The sequence below is a fragment of the Heptranchias perlo genome, chromosome 23 (assembly GCF_035084215.1).
Source record: "Heptranchias perlo isolate sHepPer1 chromosome 23, sHepPer1.hap1, whole genome shotgun sequence".
Taxonomy (NCBI): Eukaryota; Metazoa; Chordata; class Chondrichthyes; order Hexanchiformes; family Hexanchidae; genus Heptranchias; species Heptranchias perlo.
The window spans coordinates 11,545,796-11,569,203 of NC_090347.1; the positions used below are offsets into that span (position 1 = coordinate 11,545,796).

Below are 23,408 nucleotides of genomic sequence, written 5' to 3' on the forward strand. Positions count from 1 at the left end.
AGGCTGCAACATATTCTGCGTTCAAATGATTAGCTGTGAGTGGTGACTCTCCCTTTTGACTTGATTTTTTTTTTGTTGCTTATGTTGGGGGAGGAATAACCCCCCCACCCCACAGCAGCCCTGGTTGAGGTAATGTGCAATGCAGCTTTTCCTTCAGAACCTGTTCTAGTGCATTCTGGCTCAAAACTCAGCAGTCTCATGTATTAAAGCTGCAGCCCCCAACTACTGTTGGATTGTGTGTTAGTTCAGTACGTGCTACGCTGCTTATCTTCGTGCTTCTTGGGTGATGCCATGATAAAAGTAACCTGTAATTTTCGAATGAAGACGGCAGTTGTCTGCGGGTCCTGATTGCACCCACTTGGTGCAACTGATATTCAATCAGAAAAATAACGGCCTGCAATGATTCTGGCCAGAAATGTTGTAGTGTGGTGCTAAGGTTAGAGAAGTGTGATCTGTGTATAATACAATGGGTATCTTTTCATATTTTGTTTGGTAGATCATCCTTTCAAGTCTGTCGCCTTTTCATCCTGAAGAGTTCCCTTGGTGCCAATCATTGGCTTTTCCTGGAGATTTGAAACCTACAAATGAGCTATGGTTTCATTGGCAGAAAATGAGGAACTTGATGAAAGGTCATCGACCTGAAACCTTAACTCTGTTTCTCTCTCCACAGATGCTGCCTGACCTGCTGAGTGTTTTCCAGCATTTTCTGTTTTAATTTCAGATTTCCAGCATCAGTATTTTGCTTTTGTTTTATTCAAACAGGGCAAGTATTTGTTGGATTTCAACCCTTGGTCTCACGGAGAATCACACTACAGTGTTGTATCTATCACAAAAGTCAAATTATAAAAATAATCACCACTTTGAGAGCTTAATGAAGTAGCCTTTTTAAATCTTGATTTTGGGTTATAAAAGTATCAGTCATTTTGCAACTTTAATGGTTTAGCCCTCTGAAGTAGTCTCTGCTATAAATTGTTACATTATGAATATGGTAGTGCAGTGGTTATGGTACAGGACTAGCAATCTAAAGTTCGTGAGTTCTCATTAAATTGAATAAATCTGGTAATCTGTGGGCTTGCACCAGAAAAGCTGTGCAATTGTTGTCAAAACCCAACTGGTTCACTAATATCTTTCAGGAAAGAGAACTTGTTACCCGGTCAGGTCTATACATGACTCCAGTCCCACGCTTTGTAGTTGAATGATCATGTCCTCATGCTGCCTTGTCAGTGTCACCTCCATCCCAACAAAATAAAGAGGAAAAATGAATGACAATGATAGTGAAAAATCGAAATCAGAATGGAGGTGATTGAATCTCAACCAAAAGAAAGACTTGCATTTATATAGCACCTTTCAAGACCTCAGGACATCCCAAAGCGCTTTACAGCCAACGAAGTACTTTTGAAGTGTAGTCACTGTTGTAATGTAGGAAACGCAGCAAACAATTTGCGCGCAGCTAGGTCGCACAAACAGCAACGTGATGCTGACCAGATAATCTGTTTTTATGTGTTGGTTGGGGGATAAATATTGGCCAGGACACTGGGGAGAACTTCCCTGCTCTTCTTCGAAATAGTGCTGTGGGATTTTTACGTCCATCTGAGAGGTGAACCAAATAAATAATGACACTATTTGGTGCCAGTCAGTGGTTTTTCGGGAGATTTGAAACCAGTAAATGAACTGTGGATTCATGTCCAGAAAAGGAGGAACTTGTTTTATTCAACGTTCATGGAAAGTCCCACACGCAATCTTGCTTACGTACAACAATTAGGAAAATTTACATAGTAATAATACAGGTTATAGACCTAAGCAGTAAATGCTTGGATACTGTTGTGACAAAATGGAATTTTTTCTCTTTTGCATTTTTTTACAACTTATACTTGTGTACTGCTAGCTTTAGCGTTCAAGTTGTTAATAACCAGGAAACAGCTTGTCAGCAGAAATCCAGCTCAAAATGGACCTTGAAACAGAAAATGCTGGAAAACACTCAGCAGGTCAGGCAGCAGCTGTGGAGAGCGAAACAGAGTTAACGTTTCAGGTCGATGACCTTTCATCAGAACTGGACAGTTGTCTGGGCTAGGTCTCCTCAAGATTAAATCTTTTTCAGCCCACAATGTGGGTTGGGGGTTATTTGAGATATTAATTAATCAGCTCAAGAAGGGCTGTTATTTACAATCCCAAACATCACATAGTATTGTTAGAAATGGCCCCATTGTTCCCTAGAAGTACCACTGTGTTTCCCCTTGATGCTTAAGATATATTTGTATTCAACTTGCACAGACCGGGGACACAGCCAGGCAGACACCCGGAAGCTCACTCGTCACACATCAGGTGCTGCCAATGTTTCAGAGCTTGGGTGGGCTGAGAGTTTAGTCCATACAGACTAGCTATGTACGTACTTTCATTAGGTATTGGGGAGGGTCAGTGCCCAGTAAAGTAGCAAATGCAGATTTACACAATTGTATGTGCTGTTGTTTTTCCTTTGCTACTGGTGCTCTGAAATCCACCCCTCAATGTAACCAGGGCAGATCCAGAACCATCCCAGAGAGAAATTGTGATGCAGCAATAGGTGATTTTTCCAGGATTGGGTGAGAGCTCTATTATTGCATAAAAGCATCTGAACAGAGACTGAAGCTGCGACTAGTTGCGAAGTGGAAAAATATTAATTTCCCAACACTATCACTCCTGTCTTTGTTGAATATGTGCGCACAAAGGGAATCATTTACAGTACACGCGCCTAGAGGGAGCTGATAGGAAATGCAAATGTTCTTCGGCCCCAGGCATTGTATGACTTTTTCACTGACACTGGCAGTGTTTCAAATGACACCAAAGGTAGTAAGTGATGACTACACTCTGCGTGTACTCGTGTGGTTTATAGTTGCTGGTAATGGTGAAATAAGTTGAATAATCATTTCTGCTTCTGCCAAAGGGCAATGGTTTTTGTAAGTTATAGCATTATTAAAAGCCTTCTGTATGCAAAAATATCACGATTACTATAAGTGATGGTTGAGGAAATATTTAATGCTAAGCCTTTTGTTGGTTCAGTCATGCCACTGGCTAGATTCTAATACCAGTTACATATCTGCATGATAGACGTCGGACTCCTAGATGTGTTTATATAGATTTAGGGAAGGAATGATGTAACATAAATCAATTTGCATTCTGGTTCACAGAACTTGTGGCAGTTTCACTGGCTAAAAATTAGTTGGATCGCTCTTGTTCTGAAACGAGCCTGTGATCACACAAAAAACTGTGGAGGCTAGAAATCTGAAATAAAAACAGAAAATGCTGGAAACACTCAGCAGGTCAGGCATTGTATATGGAGAAAGAAACAGAGTTAAAGTTTCAGGTCAGTGACCTTTGAGGTCATCAACCTGAAACATCAACTCTGTTTCTCTGTCCACAGATGCTATGACCGTAAAGGTTGCTGGATCACCAGAATTGAGTTACACATAACGTGATCCAATCGATGATTTTATTGCAGTGATCCAAACTATGATTTTATTTGATGGTTGTTAATGGACATATTCTGAACATATTATTCTCAGATTATCAGAGAAATACAAGTAAATCAAAAGTATCTATGCTGATTTTGAAGATCTCTTGTGAACTTATTGTGAGGAATAAACAAATTTTGGGACTCGATTTCAGTTGTGAAACACCTTGGCCTATTTCTGTTATATTATAAATGAAAGTTCTTTAATTGTTGCTCCAGCATTTGGGTGAGAAGTTATTTTTTCCCTTTGATTTCCACATATCTAGAAGTGGTTATAGGTTTTACTAAAATAGTGCTTCTCCATGAGAGTAGTTAATAGTTTGGAATGCAGTGCTTGGATCATGTAAGTGTTTGGAGGGGGTATACAGGAAGTTGCATGCATGCTCATAAACGCAGAAGGCTTCCCCAGCGGCTCAATGGGTGGAGGCATTGCTGTTGGGGTGCTGAACCCTGCAGATCCAGAAGGGGTGGGATTGCCTCTCTGGTCTGTGCTGAGTTGTTTGATCTCAGCCAGATGGCAGTATGGGTGCTACAGTTGGCTTCAGTGACTTTGGGCAAGTGGGGGGGGGTGGTGAAAAATAAATCAGGCACGGTCTCTGCTAACGATTTGCTATACGACTTGCATTTATATAGAGTCTTTCATGACCTTGGGACATCCCAAAGCACTTTACAACCAATGAAGTACTTTTAAAGTGTAGTCACTGTTGTAATGCACAGCCATTTTGCACACCGCAAGGGGCACACAAACAGCAATGAGATAATGACCAGATAATCGGTTTTAGTGATGTTGGTTCAGGGATAAATATTGACCAGGACACCAGGGAGTACACCCTTGCTCTTCTTCCAAACAGTGCTATGGGATCATTTACGTCCACCTGAGCAGGCAAACGGGGCCTCGGTTTAACGTCTCATCCGAAAGACGGCGCCTCCAACAGTGCAGCACTCCCTCAGTACTGCACTGAAGTGTCAGCCTGGGTTATGTGTTCAAATCCCTGGAGTAGGACTTGAACCCACGACCTTCTGACTTGGATGCAAGAGTGCTACCCACTGAGCCACAGCCATCCGGTCACCCACTGGTGGAAAGTGTGGACACTGGGTGAGGACAGGATCAGGCTCTGGTGTGATGGCTCCAACCCCATAGTGCTTACTGTCTAGGCTCACATGCGAGCAATGGCCAGTTGGGTAAGGTACTGGAGGGCTGCTGACATCCACTGAACTGTACTCCAGCACAAGGCATTGTCTTCTGGAAAGAAGAGAAGAAAATTATGCAAAAAAATTGGAAAGAGAAAAGTTTCTGTGAGTGGGTTGCTGTAACTGGCGAATTGTCATAGAATCATAGAAAATTTACAGCACAGAAGGAGGCCATTCGGCCCATTGTGTCCGCGCCGGCCGAAAATGAGCCACCCAGCCTAATCCCACTTTCCAGCACTTGGTCCGTAGCCTTGTAGGTCACGGCACTTCAGATGCACATCCAGGTACTTTTTAAATGAGTTGAGGGTTTCTGCCTCTACCACTCTTTCAGACAGTGAGTTCCAGATCCCTACCACCCTCTGGGTGAAAAAAATTTTCCTCAACTCCACTCTTATCCTTCTACCAATTATCTTAAATCTATGCTCCCTGGTTATTGACCTCTCTGCTAATGGAAACAGGTCCTTCCTCTTCACTCTATTTAGGCCCCTCATAATTTTGAATGCCTCAATTAAATCATCCCTCAGCCTCCTCTGTTCCAAAGAGAACAACCCCAACCTATCCAATCTTTCTTCATAGCTAAAATTCTCCAGTCCTGGCAAGATCCTCGTAAATCTCCTCTGCACCCTCTCTATGCAATTACATCCTTCCTGTAATGTGGTGACCAGAACTGTACACAGTACTCAAGCTGTGGCCTAACCAGTGTTTTATGTATTCCAGCAAAAACTCCCTGCTCTTATATTCTATTTTGGGCTAATAAAGGAAAGCATTCCAAATGCTGCCTTAACCACCTTATCTACCCGTCCTGCTACTTCAGGGATCTGTGGACATGCACTCCCAGTTCTCTCACTTCCTCTACACCTCTCAGTATCCTCCCATTTATTATGTACTCCCTTGCCTTGTTTGCCCTCCCCAAATGCATTACCTCACACTTCTCCGGATTGAATTCCATTTGCCACTTTTCTGCCCAAATGCCTGATAGACTTTCACCATCCCCTCGAACCTTCTCCTTTCTTACTCACCATGGGCCTGAGATTCCTTCCCCAAAGCCCCTAAGATGTGCATAAGCGTCCTGTCGCAATTACACTGCAGGATCTCCTCATGTTACCAAATGTTATGTCTTTGGGGAGAATGTTCCAGAGTCTGAAATAAAAGCAGCCATTACATTGCCACACCTGCTTGAGAGTTTATTTGCATATGTCAATCTTCACTTCAGAATGACACCTGGGCTAAAAGGGTTAAATTATGAGGACAGGTTGCATAGACTAGGCTTGTATTCCCTTGAATATTGAAGATTAAGGGGTGATCTGATCGAGGTGTTTAAGATAATTAAAGGAGTTGATTGGGTCGATAGAGAGAAACCATCTCAATTTAAGGAAAAATTCAATCCCATTTAATACCTGGTGCATTTTGATCGTTAATTTACAAATTTCTGTCCAGTTACCTGATGAAAGCACAACTGATTGGCGGCTCCATTAGTTATTACGGACTTAAACCTTTTTATGGGACTGAGAGCAATGGATATCTGGAAGTGACTACAAGTGTAATCTAATTAAAGGGCTCAAATGACATCTGAAACTGCAAGAGCAGCTGATAAATCACCCAGATCCTGAGATTAGATTATCACGTCCTAATGCATCCTTCTTATCCATGTCATTGATGTACGAGGACATTCATGTTACAAAGTTACCTACTATAACGGCATTGCCACGGGTTTATCGAGAAATGATTTTCAGTTGATTTGCTGGGAAATTTTATGGAGCGCTTGCATTTTATGACTTTTGATTACAGCTTCTTAGTCCAGTGAGGAGAATAAGTGTCACTAGGGGGCAGTAAAAGTATAGTTTTATTGTCTGGTTTTTAGGTTTGCATTTTATATAGATATTACATTCTTTTTAACCACATGAAGTGTAGCAGTTTGTAAAGTCCTGGGGTTATGTTCAAATAGGTATTTACATGAATTAGTTCCCTTTTTTAAAAAAAAAAGTTATGGCTCTTATTGTTGAGGACAACTTGGAACAAACTGTTGACATGTTTGATCCATTTTAGAAATCGATTGCTTCGTTTAACAATATTTCTCTGGTTAAATACCTTCTCTTGCATATTCAACATTGTTTTTAAAAGTGTTTAATTTTTTTTACATGAGATATTTAAGGTTTCAATTCAGAACCTTCAGGATTATTCACACAATGCTGTATGTTTTTCAACTTTCCTTATTTTAATATTCAGAAATGCAGATCTTTAGTGGTGCTAAAGGTTTTGTAAACAATTTGCTGGTGCAATTTTTCTTAGAATTGTTTTGTCCAATGCAGATGCACAAAGTTTAGTTCAAAATATTTTACTGCCATAAAAATTCCCTTATTTTACTGCCATAAAAATTACCTAATTTTATTGGCATAAAAATTGCCTAATTTTATTGGCATAATTTTGTAACCTATATTTTTGTCCTTCCACAAATATTGATATATATTTTATAGATCTGCGTTTCACTCGTTACCTTAGTTCACATATTGTTGCTGTTCCACAAACAATGCCTTTCAGTGTTGCTTGAGGATTAATGAATGCCCAACTACAGAATGTTTTGAACTTTTGCACTCTTAGGTGATTTCTGGGAACTGCTGTTTGCTTCCTGTAGCTCACAGAAATGGCTGGAAGGTATTTCATGTCTAAAGCATTAGGACAATGCCATAACACTGACACTTTTTGTAGTTCTATTAATAGGGTTCATTGTATGAAGAGAACAAAACACAGTGTAGAATCCCTAGAATATTTTTAATCCATTAAATGTATTATTAGGATCTTAAAAACCAAGGTGTATACAGGACTGCATTCCCGGTGCAATGTTTTCAGTCGAGGTGTGCATTGCTGAGAAAGAAAAGAATGAAAATTGTAAACAATGTAGTGTGTGTATAATCCAGAAGGCTGAGAGTTGGCAGAAACATTAGATATGTCAGCTGAGGAAAAAGAGCACTTTTAAAACTAGCATTGACTATCCAGTGTATACCATTTATTTTTTTCATTAAGATAATCAAGCAGTCAATGAGCATTAAAATAAGAAGGAAAACCAACTCCATAAATGCCATAAGGAAGAAGAAGGAGGGAGAACTGTAGGAGTACTATAGGAATTTGTTAAAAGGAGATATTAGAGCTGCAAAAAGAGCCTGAGAGATGAGTGTAGCAAAATACTGAAGCCTGTTAAAAGGTTAAGGAAATTCTAAAACTTGCCAGCAGCTAATGAATGGTGGGAAATGGTTGCGTTACAGGCAACATTAGCAGGAGAATTTTAGCAAACACATTCGTGTCAATAGGCGTGACTCTGTTATAGAAAGTGTTGCGTAAGGTGCCTGATTATATCATCTATAACAACAGCACCAACTTACATTTATATAGTGCCTTTAACATAGTAAAATGTCCCAAGGCGCTAAAGCTTGGTCAAAGTGGTAGGTTAAAAGGAGCGTCTTAAAGGAGGAGAGAGAGGGGTTTAGGGAAGGATTTCCAGAACTTAGGGCCTAGACGGCTGAAGGCATGGCCACCAGTGGTGGGCCAAAGGCAGTAGGGGATGCACAAGAGGCCAGAGTTGGAGGATTGTAGGGCAGGAGGAGGTTACAGAGGCAATTTGCTGCCACTGATAATGGGCTGTTTTGAATCAGGACTCACTTGTTGCTCTCTGCTGTCTTTTGTGTCTGGCTTCACTATCCTTTGCTCCAGGTAGCTCTGCATTTTCCATATTTTATGATTCTTGGTGGAGGAAACGACTATAATAGGGCCTTAACAACTACCTTGGTGATTTTTTTTTATTATTCGTTCATGGGATGTGGGCGTCGCTGGCAAGGCCAGCATTTATTGCCCATCCCTAATTGCCCTTGAGAAGGTGGTGGTGAGCCACCTTCTTGAACCGCTGCAGTCCGTGTGGTGAAGGTTCTCCCACAGTGCTGTTAGGTAGGGAGTTCCAGGATTTTGACCCAGCAACGATGAAGGAATGGCGATATACTTCCAAGTCGGGATGGTGTGTGACTTGGAGGGGAACGTGCAGGTGGTGGTGTTCCCATGTTCCTGCTGCCCTTGTCCTTCTAGGTGGTAGAGCTCGCGGGTTTGGGAGGTGCTGTTGAAAAAGCCATGGCAAGTTGCTGCAGTGCATCCTGTAGATGGTACACACTGCAGCCACTGTGCGCCGGTGGTGGAGGGAGTGTATGTTTAGGGTGGTGGATGGGGTGCCAGTCAAGGGGCTGCTTTGTCCTGGATGGTGTCGAGCTTCTTGAGTGCTGTTGGAGCTGTGCTCATCCAGGCAAGTGGAGAGTATTCCATCACACTCCTGACTTGTGCCTTGTAGATGGTGGAAAGGCTTTGGGGAGTCAGGAGGTGAGTCACTCGCCGCAGAATAACCACCCTCTGATCTTGTAGCCACAGTATTTATGTGGCTGATCCAGTTAAGTTTCTGGTCAATGGTGACCCCCAGGATGTTGATGGTGGGGGATTCGGCGATGGTAATTCCGTTGAATGTCAAGGGGAGATGGTTAGACTCTCTCTTGTTGGAGATGGTCATTACCTGGCACCTGTCTGGCACGAATGTTACTTGCCACTTATCAGCCCAAGCCTGGATGTTGTCCAGGTCTTGCTGCGTGCGGGCACGGACTGCTTCATTATCTGATTTCCCAGCGCAGAATCGAAGAGGTATCAGGTCTTCCATTTTTGGCTATGCAGGGACTCTATGTCACTAAGGAGCATGGGGTTCTGGCACCAGTGCTAAAGTGGTTGGTAGGGTTGGCGAATGTGAGCTGAAGGATGACTGATGCACATTCAGGATGGCTAGTGGTCATATGTTGCAACCCTTGATTCAGGGCAGCTGTGATTACCTCAGGAAAAAGTCAATGATTTTCTTTTTCCTGGGTTTAGTGTGGATTTCAGTAGAAGGTGTATTCCTTGTTTAAGAGGTGCATGGCTCGCCATACATTAGTTAGGTCTAGGGTGTTTCATCATTCTTGACTTGTTCTAGCTGCTTGTCCTAAGTGCCCCACCTCTACTGAGATGTCTGTCCAGCTGCGGATGGAGGGTGCAGCATAGATTGCCTACCATGTGTGATGGTGCTGGGTGGGGAGGGACAGAGAAGGATTGAAAGGAATATTGCTGTGGAGAGTGAGGGGGGACTTCATACTGAGCATTCCGTCTCTTCAATCCTTTGTCAGGATAGAGGGGCCATCTTTGCCAGGGATGGTGAAGGGTGGTACTTTCTAATTAGTAGTCTCTGCTCTGCTCTTGGTTAAGAGGCTACCACTATTTGGCGTACTCAGGAGAGGGTGCGGTCGGTCTCCTGTAGAAATGAAACATGTGCCTGTTCTTTACTGAAATTGGTAAGATTTTGTTCCATTCTTCACATTCAGGGAGATAATCTTGAGTTCAGCCATGGTGAGTTTGGGTTGGGTTGATCTGTTGTGTCTATGAAGGTATGTTAATGTTGGCTGGAGTTGGGGGATTACAGGAGCCTCTTCCCTGGGTGGCAATGGCTTACCTTTTACTGGTCCAAACGAGATTGTTTGGGTCCATGGTTGCTATTCTTATCACTGCAGGGAGGACTTTTCTTTTTAAAACCTTCTGATACTGGGAATTTCCTGGGGAGCTATTTTATTGTCTTGGGGGAGGGGTTTTGATTGCACAGATGCTGGGACTTGTGTACTGTATTGCTCCTGGCAGGTGCATGGGGAGGTTTCTTGAGGACATTGTGGGTGAATTTTTTTCCTTCCCCTGTGGGTTGATATTGTCATGCGACTGTGGAGTGGAGAGCTGGTGGTGGGTGGAGGGACTTGTATGTTTTTGCCTTGTTAGAAGTTTTGGGCAACTCCTGGCGTGTGGAAAGGGCATATCCTCTTACAAATTTTGAGCCTGGTGGGGTCAGTTGTCCTGTTCATGATATCATGGTGGTGGAGGACAAGTACGATATTAAAAGCACAAGTTTCTTCAGGAGCTGAGGGGACAAGTGCAATGATTGAGATGCAAATGCCCTGGTTTGTAGTTCACCCTTTGATCCTGGCCTGTGACAATTATTGGCTTCTTTGAAAGGTAAGAACTCATACGGCCCTTAATGTGAGCATAGAGGTAGTGATTTTTAGATATATTTTAGCCTCTGGTCTAAAAGGGATTCAAGTCTCTTGGATGAAGATGATTAGTCCATTCCTCTGAGCTTTTGAGGACATTAAAGATCTAAATGCTATTGTGATGGCTCTTGTTGAGGCTGTCTATTTTCATGTCCATTTCCCAATCCCTCCCCAGTAGGTACACCATTTGAGCGTACATTATTGTAACCTGCTTATCACCTTCAAGGGCGTGGATCTCCAGCTCCTTCATCCAGTGCACTATCTGGCTATTACATCGCAGAGCTCGAGGGTTTTTGTAACGTGGGCTGGAAGTCATCAGACTATTTTTTGAGCCAGCTGATTTGCTGCATTAGGCTGGGGCAGCTGGTTATGGCCTGTCAGCAACTGTGGCCTTCATGTGTTTCTTGAGAGTCTGCCCTGGCTTGGGTGGATGTTTTGTGACCTTGATTCCTGGGGTGATGTGTGGCAGCGGATTGTGGTGCAGGGCAGAGTTTGCTGGTATCCAAGGGGAATTCATGCTACTTGTTTTGGTCCGGGGCTGTTAACTGTGACGGGGTTGCTTCATTGTAGTCCTGTCTCTGTTTTAAAATGCACTGTTTTAGAGGGCCCTGGCGTCTGATCCTCTGTGGGCAATGTTGGGAATATACTGATTTGTGCTACAATGGTTGCTGGTGTAGACATCTGCCAATTGAGGGCACTGGTTGATCATTGGGTGCCTGTGCTGACATTTGGGTCAGCAGCATGAGTTGTGGTAGATTAGCATATAGGAGGAGAAGCTGTGCTTCCGAGCTCTAGCAAGAGCTGCTGGGCTTCTTTATGGGTGGGAATTATAGTTATAGAAGAACTGGCTAACATCTAGCCTATTCCTACTCTTGTGTAGTTTAAAGGCATGTCCCCTGGTCCTCCCCAATCTGTCATCCTGAAATAATATATCAATAGGTACACATTTCATTATTTTATATACCTCTATCAGGTCTCCTATAAGTCTACGCTACTCTAAAGTAAATAGACCCAGCTCTTTAAGCCTATCTGAATATCTAAGGTACTTTTCAGCTGGGAATCATTCTTGCGGCTCTCCTGAACCTTTTCCATGGCTGCTATATCATCCACCATGTGAGGGGATCAAAACATGCCCGCAGTACTCTAGATGCGGTCTAACCAAGGACCTGTATAAGGTCTTTGATGATCTCTGTCTGATTGCCTTGACAACGGGCAGTTGGAAAGATTATCTGTAATCACCAGGCATTGTTCTCTGACTATAAATGCGGTAACCTTCATGGAATCCCACACTCACCTGACGAGGGAGAAAGCCTCCGAAAGCTTGTGATTTTCAAATAAAACTGTTGGACTATAACCTGGTGTTGTAAGATTCCTTACATCTGTATAAGGACAGAATGGTGTCCTTTGACTCGTTTGGGTGGTTCTATTAATGCAGCCCAATACCCTATTTGCTTTGGCTACAGCTTCTCTGCGCACCTTGAGTGATCTGTGCACAATAACACCTAGATCCTTTTCTCTCTCAACTGCTTTCAGTATTATTCCCTGTAAATGGTAAGTATATTCTGTGTTGGTCCTGCCTACATGCATCACAATGTGTTTGTCTAGGTTAAATGCCATTTGCCTTGTTTGGCACATTCCCCTAGCAAATTTAAATCATTTTGCAGAAGGTTGTACTCCTCTACAGTTTAACGTGCAGAAATTTTAGTATCATCTGCATACTTGCTGACCATACCCCCAACATCACCGTCCGGGTCGTCAATGAAAACAGTGAACAGTAATGGGCCTAACATCGATCGTTGGGGGACACCACTAGTAACCTTCCTCCTGGCTGATCTACAACCGTTGACTACAACTTTTTGCCTGCTGGATTGGAGCCAATTCCTAATCCAGTGTATCAAATTTCCATTGATAGCACATAATTCTACCTTATGAAGACTACTGTGAGGTACCTCATCAAAGACTTTCTGAACATCCAAGTAAACAATATCAACCCGATTACCCTCATCCACTAATCTAGTAACCTTCACAAAACTCAAGTAAGTTTGTAAGATACAACCTTCATTTCCGGAAGCTGTATTGAGTATTTCTAATGGCCTTTTCTCTTTCCCACTGATCATAAAGAGCATCTCGAGCCCTTCAATCTTCTACTTAGTGATCGTTGTCGGACTGATGGGCCTGTAGTTTCCTGGCTCTGATTTATCCTCTTTTTTTGAAAATCGGAAACATATGAGCTACCTTCCAGTCTAAGCGAACTATACCAGACTCTATTGAGCTCTGGAAAATGCAGGCAGGGGGCACCTGTCCCATCTCTTTAACCATCCTTGTGTGGATGTCATCTGGACCTGGAGTCCAATCTATTTTGAGCTTTCCTGCTCTATCCAAGATGACATCCCTATCCAGTATAATATTTATAATGTCGCTGTCTACAGTACATTCCACAGCTGGAAACTGAGCATCATCCATAGGAATATAAACTGATGCAAAATACTCCAGACCCACAGCAAGGTGGTTGATTCTTAATTGCCCTCTGAAATGGCCCAGCAAGCCACTCAGTGGTACAATCTTGCTGAAAAAAGTCATAATAAAAATAAGACCGGATGGACCACCCGGCATCGGACCACGAGGCACCGGACACGACAAAGGCAAACCAAGCCCAGTCAACCCTGCAAAGTCCTCCTCACTAACATCTGGGGACTTGTGCCAAAATTGGGAGAGCTGTCCCACAGACTAGTCAAGCAACAGCCTGACCTAGCCATACTCACAGAATCATACCTTTCAGCCAACGTCCCAGACTCTTCCATCACCATCCCCGGGTATGTCCTGACCCACCGGTGGTGGCGGTACAGTGATATACAGTCAGGAGGGAGTGGCCCTGGGAGTCCTCAACATTGACTCTGGACCCCATGAAATCTCATGGCATCACGTCAAACATGGGCAAGGAAACCTCCTGCTGATTACCACCTACTGCCCTCCCTCAGCTGATGAATCAGTCCTCCTCCATGTTGAACACCACTTGGAGGAAGCACTGAGGGTAGCAAGGGAACAGAATGTGGGGGACTTCAATGTCCATCATCAAGAGTGGCTCGGTAGCACCACTACTGACCGAGCTGGCCGAGTCCTGAAGGACATAGCTGCCAGACTGGGCCTGCGGCAGGTGGTGAGCGAACCAGCACGAGGGAAAAACTTACTTGACCTCGTCCTCACCAATCTACCTGTCGCAAATGCATCTGTCCATGACAGTATTGGTAGGAGTGACCACCGCACAGTCCTCGTAGAGACTCAGTCCCGTCTTTGCACTGAGAACACCATCCAACGTGTTGTGTGGCACTAGCACCGTGCTAAATGGGATAGATTCAGAACAGATCTAGCAGCTCAAAACTGGGCATCCATGAGGCGCTGTGGGCCATCAGCAGCAGCAGCAGAATTGTATTCCAGCACAATCTGTAACCTCATGGCCCCGCATACCCCTCACTCTATCATTACGAACAAGCCAGGGGATCAACCCTGGTTCAATGAGGAGTGTAGAAGAGCATGCCAGGAGCAGCGCCAGGCGTACCTAAAAATGAGGTGCCAACCTGGTGAAGCTACAACTCAGGACTACACGCATGCTAAATAGGGGAAGCAACATGTTATAGACAGAGCTAAGCGACTCCACAACCAACGGATTCAAAGCTCTGCAGTCATGCCACATCGTCGTGAATGGTGGTGGACAATTAAACCACTAACGGGAGGAGGAAGCTCTGTAAACATCCCCATCCTCAATGATGGCAGAGTCCCGCATACGAGTGCAAAAGACAAGGCTGAAGCGTTTGCAACCATCTTCAGCCAGAAGTGCCGAGTGGATGATCCATCTCAGCCTCCTCCCGATATCCCCACCATCAAAGAAGCCAGTCTTCAGCCAATTCAATTCACTCCATGTGATATTAAGAAATGGCTGAGTGCACTGGATACAGCAAAGGCTATGGGCCCCAACAACATCCCGGCTGTAGTGCTGAAGACTTGTGCTCCAGAACTAGCTGCGCCTCTAGCCAAGCTGTTCCAGTACAGCTACAAGACTGGCATCTACCCGACAATGTGGAAAATTGCCCAGGTATGTCCTGTCCACAAAAAGCAGGACAAATCCAATCCAGCCAATTACCGCCCCATCAGTCTACTCTCAATCATCAGCAAAGTGATGGAAGGTGTTGTCGACAGTGCTTATCAAACGGCACTTACTCACCAATAACCTGCTCATTGATGCTCAGTTTGGGTTCCGCCAGACCTCATTGCAGCCTTGGTCCAAACCTGGACAAAAGAGCTGAATTCCAGAGGTGAGGTGAGAGTGATTGCCCTTGACATCATGGCAGCATTTGACCGAGTGTGGCACCAAGGCGCCCTGGTAAAATTGAAGTCAATAGGAATCAGGGGGAAAACTCTCCAGTGGCTGGAATCATACCTAGCACAAAGGAAGATGGTAGTGGTTGTTGGAGGCCAATCATCTCAGCCCCAGGACATTGCTGCAGGAGTTCCTCAGGGCAGTGTCCTCGGCCCAACCATCTTCAGCTGCTTCATCAACGACCGTCCCTCCATCATAAGGTCAGAAATGGGGATGTTCGCTGATGATTGGACAGTGTTCAGTTCCATTCGCAACCCCTCAGTCCATGCCCGCACGCAGCAAGACCTGGACAACATCCAGGCTTGGGCTGATAAGTGGCAAGTAACATTCGTGCCAGACAAGTGCCAGGCAATGACTATTTCCAACAAGAGAGTGTCTAACCACCTCCCCTTGACATTCAACGGCATTACCATCGCCAAATCCCGCACCATCAACATCCTGGGGGGGGTCACCATTGACTAGAAGCTTAACTGGACCAGCCATATAAATACTGTGGCTACAAGAGCAGGTCAGAGGCTGGGTATTCTGCGGCGAGTGACTCACCTCCTGACTCCCCAAAGCCTTTCCACCATCTACAAGGCACAAGTCAGGAGTGTGATGGAATACTCTCCACTTGCCTTGATGAGTGCAGGTCCAACAACACTCAAGAAGATCGACACCATCCAGGACAAAGCAGCCCGCTTGATTAGCACCCCATCCACCACCCTAAACATTCACTTCCTTCACCACCGGCGCACTGGCTGCAGTGTGCACCATCCACAGGATGCACTGCAGCAACTCGCCAAGGCTTCTTCGACAGCACCTCCCAAACCCACGACCTCTACCACCTAGGACAAGGGCAGCAGACACATGGGAACAACACCACCTGCACGTTCCCCTCCAAGTCACACACCATCCCGACTTGGAAATATATCGCCGTTCCTTCATCGTTGCTGGGTCAAAATCCTGGAACTCCCTTCCTAACAGCACGGTGGGAGAACCGTCACCACAAGTCCTGCAGCGGATCAAGAAGGCGGCTCACGACCACCTTGTCAAGGGCAATTAGGGATGGGCAATAAATGCCGGCCATGCCAGAGACGCCCACATCCCATGAACAAATAAAAAAAAACATTTAATAGCTCAGCTATAGGCTGGGAATCTGTTAGCATCTGTCATAAATTGTCTTTCAGGGCCCTATACTTTCTTTAATAGCTTTCTGACTCTTGATGTAGCTGAAAAAACTTCTGCTATTACTACAATTGTGCACCATCTTCTTTTCCAAATATCTCTTGGCTTCTCTAATGGCTGCTTTTGTCTCCATTAATTGTGTGTGATATTTGTCCCCATTGTCCTGTGAGTTAAATTCCGTAAATCTGTAAAATGCTTCTGCTTAAGTCTAATTTGTCTTTGCACATTTCTAGTTAGCCATAATGGTTTTGTTTTGCGGTGTGCCCTTTTAACCATTGAGACATACATGGCTTCATTTGTTTTAGAATGGTTTCATAGACAATCCTAAATACATCAACACTGTGTATGTGAGCTGCACTGCAGCCATCTGTGACTTCTTCAGTCACAATAGTTTGATTAGTTCAGAAGTGACCAGTCTTTTTTATGCTATTTTAAATAAAATGTTTTCTTCAAGTTACAATAAGTTTAAAACTGCCTGTTTTTACTTTGAAGTTTTACCAATAAATCAGTGAAAAGATTAATATGCATTTAGGTGCTCTCAAACTTTAAGCCCAGTTTTGTTGTTTGTTTTGTGTGTGTTGAAGGAAGGGTATGTTATAATCTTATGAGGGAGCACATGTTCTGTACCTGAGAGGGCGGAATAAATGGCTGCTTGTGGATCGCCACGAATCCAACAAGGACTTGTATCATTTTGTCTGGTGGAGACTCCTGATCCTGTGTTTTCTTTCCCTGAGATATTTTGGTTCCTCAAGGAGTTTAAATTCTCCCTTCTCCCACCCCAGATTTAACCTGACCACATTATTTCTAACACCATGTGATAGATGTGTTATTAACGTAATGATAGAACAGGTGTTAAAGTTCTCAATTGGGGAAAGGCCAATTTTACTAAGCTGAGAAGCGATTTAGCAAAAATGGACCGGAAACAGCTACTTGAAGGTAAATCAACATCAGAGTGATGGGAGGCATTGAAGGGGGAGATTCAAGGGGTTCAGAGTAAACATGTTCCCACAAAGAAAAAGGATTGGACTGCCAAACCTAGAACCCCCTGGATGTCAAGGAACATACAGGGTAAGATAAGGCAAAAAAAGGTTTATATTGGACACCGAGAGCTCAATACTGGAGAAAGCCTTGAGTATGGAAAGTGCAGGGATGAAATTAAAAAGGAAATTAGAAAAGTAAAGAGAAGGCATGAAAAAATATTGGCAAGGAAAATCCAAAGATGTTTTAGGAACCTAGGAGCAGGAGTAGGCCATTCAGCCACTCGTGTCTGCTCTGCCATTTGATAAGATCATGGCTGATCCATGATCTAACTCCATATACCTGCCTTTGGCCCATATCCCTTAATACCTTTGGTTGCCAAAAAGCTATCTATCTCGCATTTAAATTTAGCAATTGAGCTAGTATCAATTGCCGTTTGCGGAAGAGAGTTCCAAACTTCTACCACCCTTTGTGTGTAGAAATGTGTTCTAATCTCGCTCCTGAAAGGTCTGGCTCTAATTTTTAGACTGTGCACCCTACTCCTAGAATCCCCAACCAGCGGAAATAGTTTCTCTCTATCCACCCTATCTGTTCCCCTTAATATCTTATAAACTTCGATCAGATCACCCCTTAACCTTCGAAACTCTAGAGAATACAACCCCAATTTGTGTAATCTCTCCTCGTAACTTAACCCTTGAAGTCCGGGTATCATTCTAGTAAACCTACGTTGCACTCCCTCCAAGGCCAATATGTCCTTCCGAAGGTGCGGTGCCCAGAACTGCTCACAGTACTCCAGGTGCGGTCTAACCAGGGTTTTGTATAGCTGCAGCATAACTTCTGCCCCCTTGTACTCTAGTCCTCTAGATATATAGGCCAGCATTCCATTAGCCTTATTGATTATTTTCTGCACCTATTCATGACACTTCAATGCTCTGTGTACCTGAACCCCTAAGTCCCTTTGGCCATCCACTGTTTTTAACTTTTTACCATTTAGAAAGTACCCTGTTCTATTCTTTTTTGATCAAAAGTGGATGACCTCGCATTTGTCTACATTGAATTCCATTTGCCACAGTTTTGCCCATTCACCTAATCTATCAATATCGCTTTGTAATTTTATGTTTTCATCTACACTGCTTACAATGCCACCAATCTTTGTCATCGGCAAACTTAGATATGAGACTTTCTATGCCTTCATCTAAGTCGTTAATAAATATTGTGAATAATTGAGGCCCCAAGACAGATCCCTGCGGGACTCCACTAGTCACATCCTGCCAATGTGAGTACTTACCCATTATCCCTACTCTCTGTCGCCTTTCGCTCAGCCAACTTCCTAACCAAGTCCGTACTTTTCCCTCGATTCCATGGGCTTCTATCTTAGCTAACAGTCTCTTATGTGGGACCTTATCAAATGCCTTCTGGAAGTCCATATAAATAAAATCCATTGACATTCCCCTGTCCACTACTTTAGTCACCTCTTCAAAAAATTCAATCAGGTTTGTCAGGCACATTAAGAGCAAGATTATGAGCAATACGTTAAGAGCAAGAGGATAACTAAGGAAAGAGTAGGGCCTATTAGAGACCAAAAAGGTCTTCTGTGTGTGGAGGCGGAAGATATTGGTATGGTTCTTAATGAGTACTTTGTATCTGTCCTCACAAAAGAGAGGGACGAAGCAGACATTATAGTTGAGGAGGAGTGTGAAATATTGGATGGGATAAACATAGCGAAAGGGGAAATGTTAAGGGGATTTGCATTTTTGAAAGTAGATAAATCACCAGGGCCGAATGAAATGTATCCCAGGCTGGTAAAAAAAAAAAGAAGCAAGGGAAGAAATAGCGGAGGCTCTGACCATCATTTTCCAATTCTCCCTTGATACAGGCGTGGTACTGGAGGATTGGAGGACTTCTAACGTTGTACCGTTGTTTAAAAAGGGAGAGGGATAGACCGAGTAATTACAGGCTGGTCAGTCTAACCTCGGTGGTGGGCAAATTATTGGAATCCATTCTGAGGGACAGGATAAACCGTCACTTAGAAAGGCATGGAGTAATCAAGGACAGTCAGCATGGATTTGTTAAGGGAAGGTCATGTCTGACTAACTTGATTGAATTTTTTGCGGAGGTAACATGAAGGGTCAATGAGGGTAGTGCATTTGATGTAGTCTACGTGGATTTTAGCAAGGCTTTTGACAAGGTCCCACAAGGCAGACTGGTCAAAAAAGTACAAGCCCGTGGGATCCAAGGGAGAGTGGCAAGTTGGATCCAAAATTGGCTCAGTGGCAGGAAGCGAAGCGTAATAATTGACTGGTGTTTTTGTGACTGGAAGTCTGTTTCCAGTGGGGTTCCGCAGGGCTCAGTACTAGGTTCCTTGCTTTTTGTGGTATATATTAATGATTTGGACTTAAATGTAGAGGGCATGATTACGAAGTTTGCAGATGATACAAAAATTGGCCATGTGGTTGATAGTGAGGAGGAAAGTTATGTAGACTGCAGGAAGATATCAGTGGACTGGCAGAAAAGTGGCAAATGCAATTCAATTTGAAGAAGTGTGAGATAATGCATTTGGGGAGGGCAAACAAGGTAAGGGAATACACAATAAATGGGAGGATACTGAGAGGTGTGGAGGAAGTAAGGGACCTTGGAGTGCATGCCCACAGATCCCTGAAGGTAGCACAGTTGGATAAGGTGGTTTAAAAAGGCATACGGGATACTTTCCTTTATTAAACTAGGCTTAGAATATAAGAGCAGGGAGGTTATGCTAGAACTCTATAAAACACTAGGCCACAGCTTGAGTACTGTGTACAGTTCTGGTCACCAAATTCAGGAAGGATGTAATTGCACTGTAGTGGGTACAGAGGAGATTTACGAGGATGTTGCCAGGACTGGAGAATTTTAGCTGTGAGGAAAGATTGGATAGGCTTGGGTTGTTTTCTCTGGAACAGAGGAGGCTGAGGGCATTTAATTGAGATCTACAAAATTATGATGGGCCTAGATAGTGTGGATAGGAAGGACCTATTTCCCTTAGTATAGAGGTCAATAACCAGGGGTACAGATTTAAAGTGATTGGTAGAAGAATTAGAGGGGAGCTGAGGAAACATTTTTTCACCTAGAGGGTGGTGGGGATCTGGAACTCACTGCCTGAAGGGGTGGTAGAGGCAGAAACCCTAATCACATTTAAAAAGTACTTTGATATGCACTTGAAGTGCCGCAACCCACAAGGCTACGGACCAAGTGCTGGAAAGTGGGATTAGGCTGGGTGGCTCATTTTCGGCCGACGCGGACACAATGGGCCGAATGGCCTCCTTCAGTGCCGTAAATTTTCTATGATTCTATGACTTTAAGTACAGCTATCCCATTTATTGCACAGTGATCAGCACCAAGTAATATGCATGGTCTTGCCAAATTATTAGACACCTCATTTTATCTTGATTTTCCAGTATTGTGTTAACCAATACCTTCTGATGAAGTCGGTTCCTCAGTGTCCCAAATTTTATTCTTGGGACTTGTTGGTTAATAGAATTTGATTACGCTGAAATTAAAGTAGGTAGTTTCAATAAGCTCGCACTTCCTTTTAAAAAAATGTTGGTATTGGATTGCTTAATGCCATGATTTATTCAATATACACAACTTATGATATAATAAAACAATGAACTATTTTCCTAGCAGCTAGATTTGTGTAATAGTTCTTGACTAGTTTTAATTGGAATTAAGTCTTAAGATTATTTTGTTTTGAATGAAGAAAACTGTTTTGTCCTATAAGTCACATTATCATATGAAGGCTTTAGTTATAGTAAACTTATGTTACACTCTCCTTCACAGGCCCTGCTAAGTGGATCATTTACTAATCTGGGAAGGAAATTGACCGAGACATATCAAATGACCTTCTAAAATGAGATATTAGTGTTTATTGGTTAATGTTCCTTAAGTGACCCTTCTATTATCATCATCCTTCAACCTATGTGAAGTTCCATAAGGATAGGCTGGTATGATTTAGGTCTGTTTATCTCAGTCCAACACAGGCCAGATGAACTATACAGAGGCCCCTAGTTTCAGAAGAGCCTTTTTATTCAGATAATATGTTATTCAACACTTAATACCATTAGCTGTGGTGCATCATAGTAAGAGCGAATAGCGTGGTGGTTCTCTCTCATTTGATAAGGCTGATTTTCATTAATACCCTTTTTTCTGTAGGTCTATGGTATTATCTGTCAGGAAGCAGGTGGCCTTGTCTAACTTTGATTGGCTCTCCTAACTTTGGATACAGATCAGTGCACAGAGACCTAGAAGCTCAGCTGGCAATTATCACAGAAAACCACAAGTTACAGCAGCAATTACAGCAGGTCAGTAATGAATTAGTGAACTTGAAAAGGAAGAAAGCTTTCATTTGAGTTTTACGTTCTAGTGCATTCACCATAAAACAATTATTTACATCTACTTTCCATTTAAGGGGAAAATTTTCCACTTTAGTGTTACTGATGCAGAGCTCCACACACCAGCAGTGCTAAGGATGAAAATTTTCCCCAACTTTAAAACTGGATAAATTATTTGTGATTTTCTTATTGGTGTTTCTCAGTCAGAAGGAACCGAGCTGAGCCAGAGGCTGGTAAACAGTGCTTCATGTTTGCTTCACAATTATGTCTTCTCCACTCTGAAACAAAGTTAGTTGGCATTATAACCAAGGCTGCCTGCTCACATCACTCATGAAATGCTGTCTGTACTAAGCCTTTTAGTGCAACATAAGACTGCATTGAAGGAATAATTTGCCTTACTATTGCCTACAGTAAATGTAGAGTCTTGGCCTATTACTCAATCACCCCACGAGAATAGCTCCGATCAACAACCTTGATCTTCTTGATGCATAGTATATATTGTTTAAATGTCCACAACTGTCTCACTATCTGAATGTTCTTTCATGTGCTGCATGAGCATGAGCTATTAACTAGACATGCAATACATATTTAAAACCATTTTAAATTAGAAAATAGGGGGAAAAGCATCCTTCTTTGAATCAGTAATTAGAGGCCTATTCAGTCTATCAGTGCATGTGCTGGTGCTAACTTACTCACTGGAGCTATCTACTCTAATTTGATCCCCTGCTTTTTCATTGTACCCTTTTAGTATCTTTCAAGTGTTAACCTAATTGTCTCTTAAATGTTGTGACTGACTTGTCTTCAATAGCCATTTGTAGAAAAGCAGTTCATATCCTAACAGCGTTTTATGCATGGGGAAAATCCTTCTAATCTCCCCCTTTCAGCTTCTAGCACTCATTCTGAGATTTCGGCCCCTTGTTATTAATTTGCAGACTAGTGGAAATAATGTTTTTCTATTTACTCTCTTAATCTCTTCCATAATTTTGAATGTTTTATATTAGATTCTCCCTTAACATTCTCTGCTCTAGTATTGCTTTTCCATTTCTCCTGGGTAATGCTGTAGTCTTTCCATTATTCTTCTCTAAATACAGAGGCAAAATACTCGTTGAGTATCTTGTCCATTCTTCTATTTTCTACGATAGGTTTTCGGCCTTCACCTCTTTCTGGGCCTACCCTTTCTTTAACTATCTTTTGCTAATGATGTGCTTATAAAAGCTCTTGCAATTACATCAGCAGCTTGCATTTATATAGTGGTTTTAATGTAGAAAAATGTTCCAAGATGCATCACAGAGTCATGAAGAATGGATGCCAAGTCTAAGGTGAAATTAAGCGGGGTGACCAAAAGTTTGGTGGACATCATGGATTTTAAGGAGGATCCTAAAAGAGGAGAGGCTTAGAAGGCTTAGAGAGGGAATTCCAGAGAGTGGTGCTTAGGGTTAGGTAGGGTGAAGGGGTGGGGGAGTTTAGGTAAGGGGAGGGGGAGATGTACAAGAGGCTGGAGTCAGGGTGTTGCGGGAAGGTTGTAGGGCTGGAGGTGGTTACAGAGATGAGGGGCAGTTGAGACCGTGGAGGGATTTAAAGTCGAGGACATGAATTTTAAATTTGAAGTGCTAGGGAATTAGGACCCAATATAAGTCAGCGAGGATGGAAGTGAAAGACAAGCAGGACTTGATACAGATTGGGATGCAAGCAGTAGAGTTATTACTCTTTGTTGACTCCCAGGGCGCTAAAATCAGCCATATAGCGCCTGTTGTTTCGGC

The 23,408-nt window shown here is 43.1% G+C and overlaps 1 protein-coding gene across 3 annotated transcripts in view; it reads left to right on the top strand.

Annotated features, from left to right (window-relative positions):
• LOC137341097 (CDP-diacylglycerol--glycerol-3-phosphate 3-phosphatidyltransferase, mitochondrial) overlaps positions 1–23,408 on the top strand; it is a 92,888-nt gene that overhangs the window by 24,432 nt on the left and 45,048 nt on the right. For all 3 annotated transcript variants that reach the window (XR_010966959.1, XM_068004016.1, XM_068004017.1), the window contains exon 8: positions 21,470–21,618. Coding sequence is in view for 2 of the 3 variants with exons in the window: in XM_068004016.1 (XP_067860117.1) it covers positions 21,470–21,618 (149 nt within the window). In the remaining variant the exon portion in view is untranslated. The remainder of the gene's footprint in view (positions 1–21,469; positions 21,619–23,408) is intronic.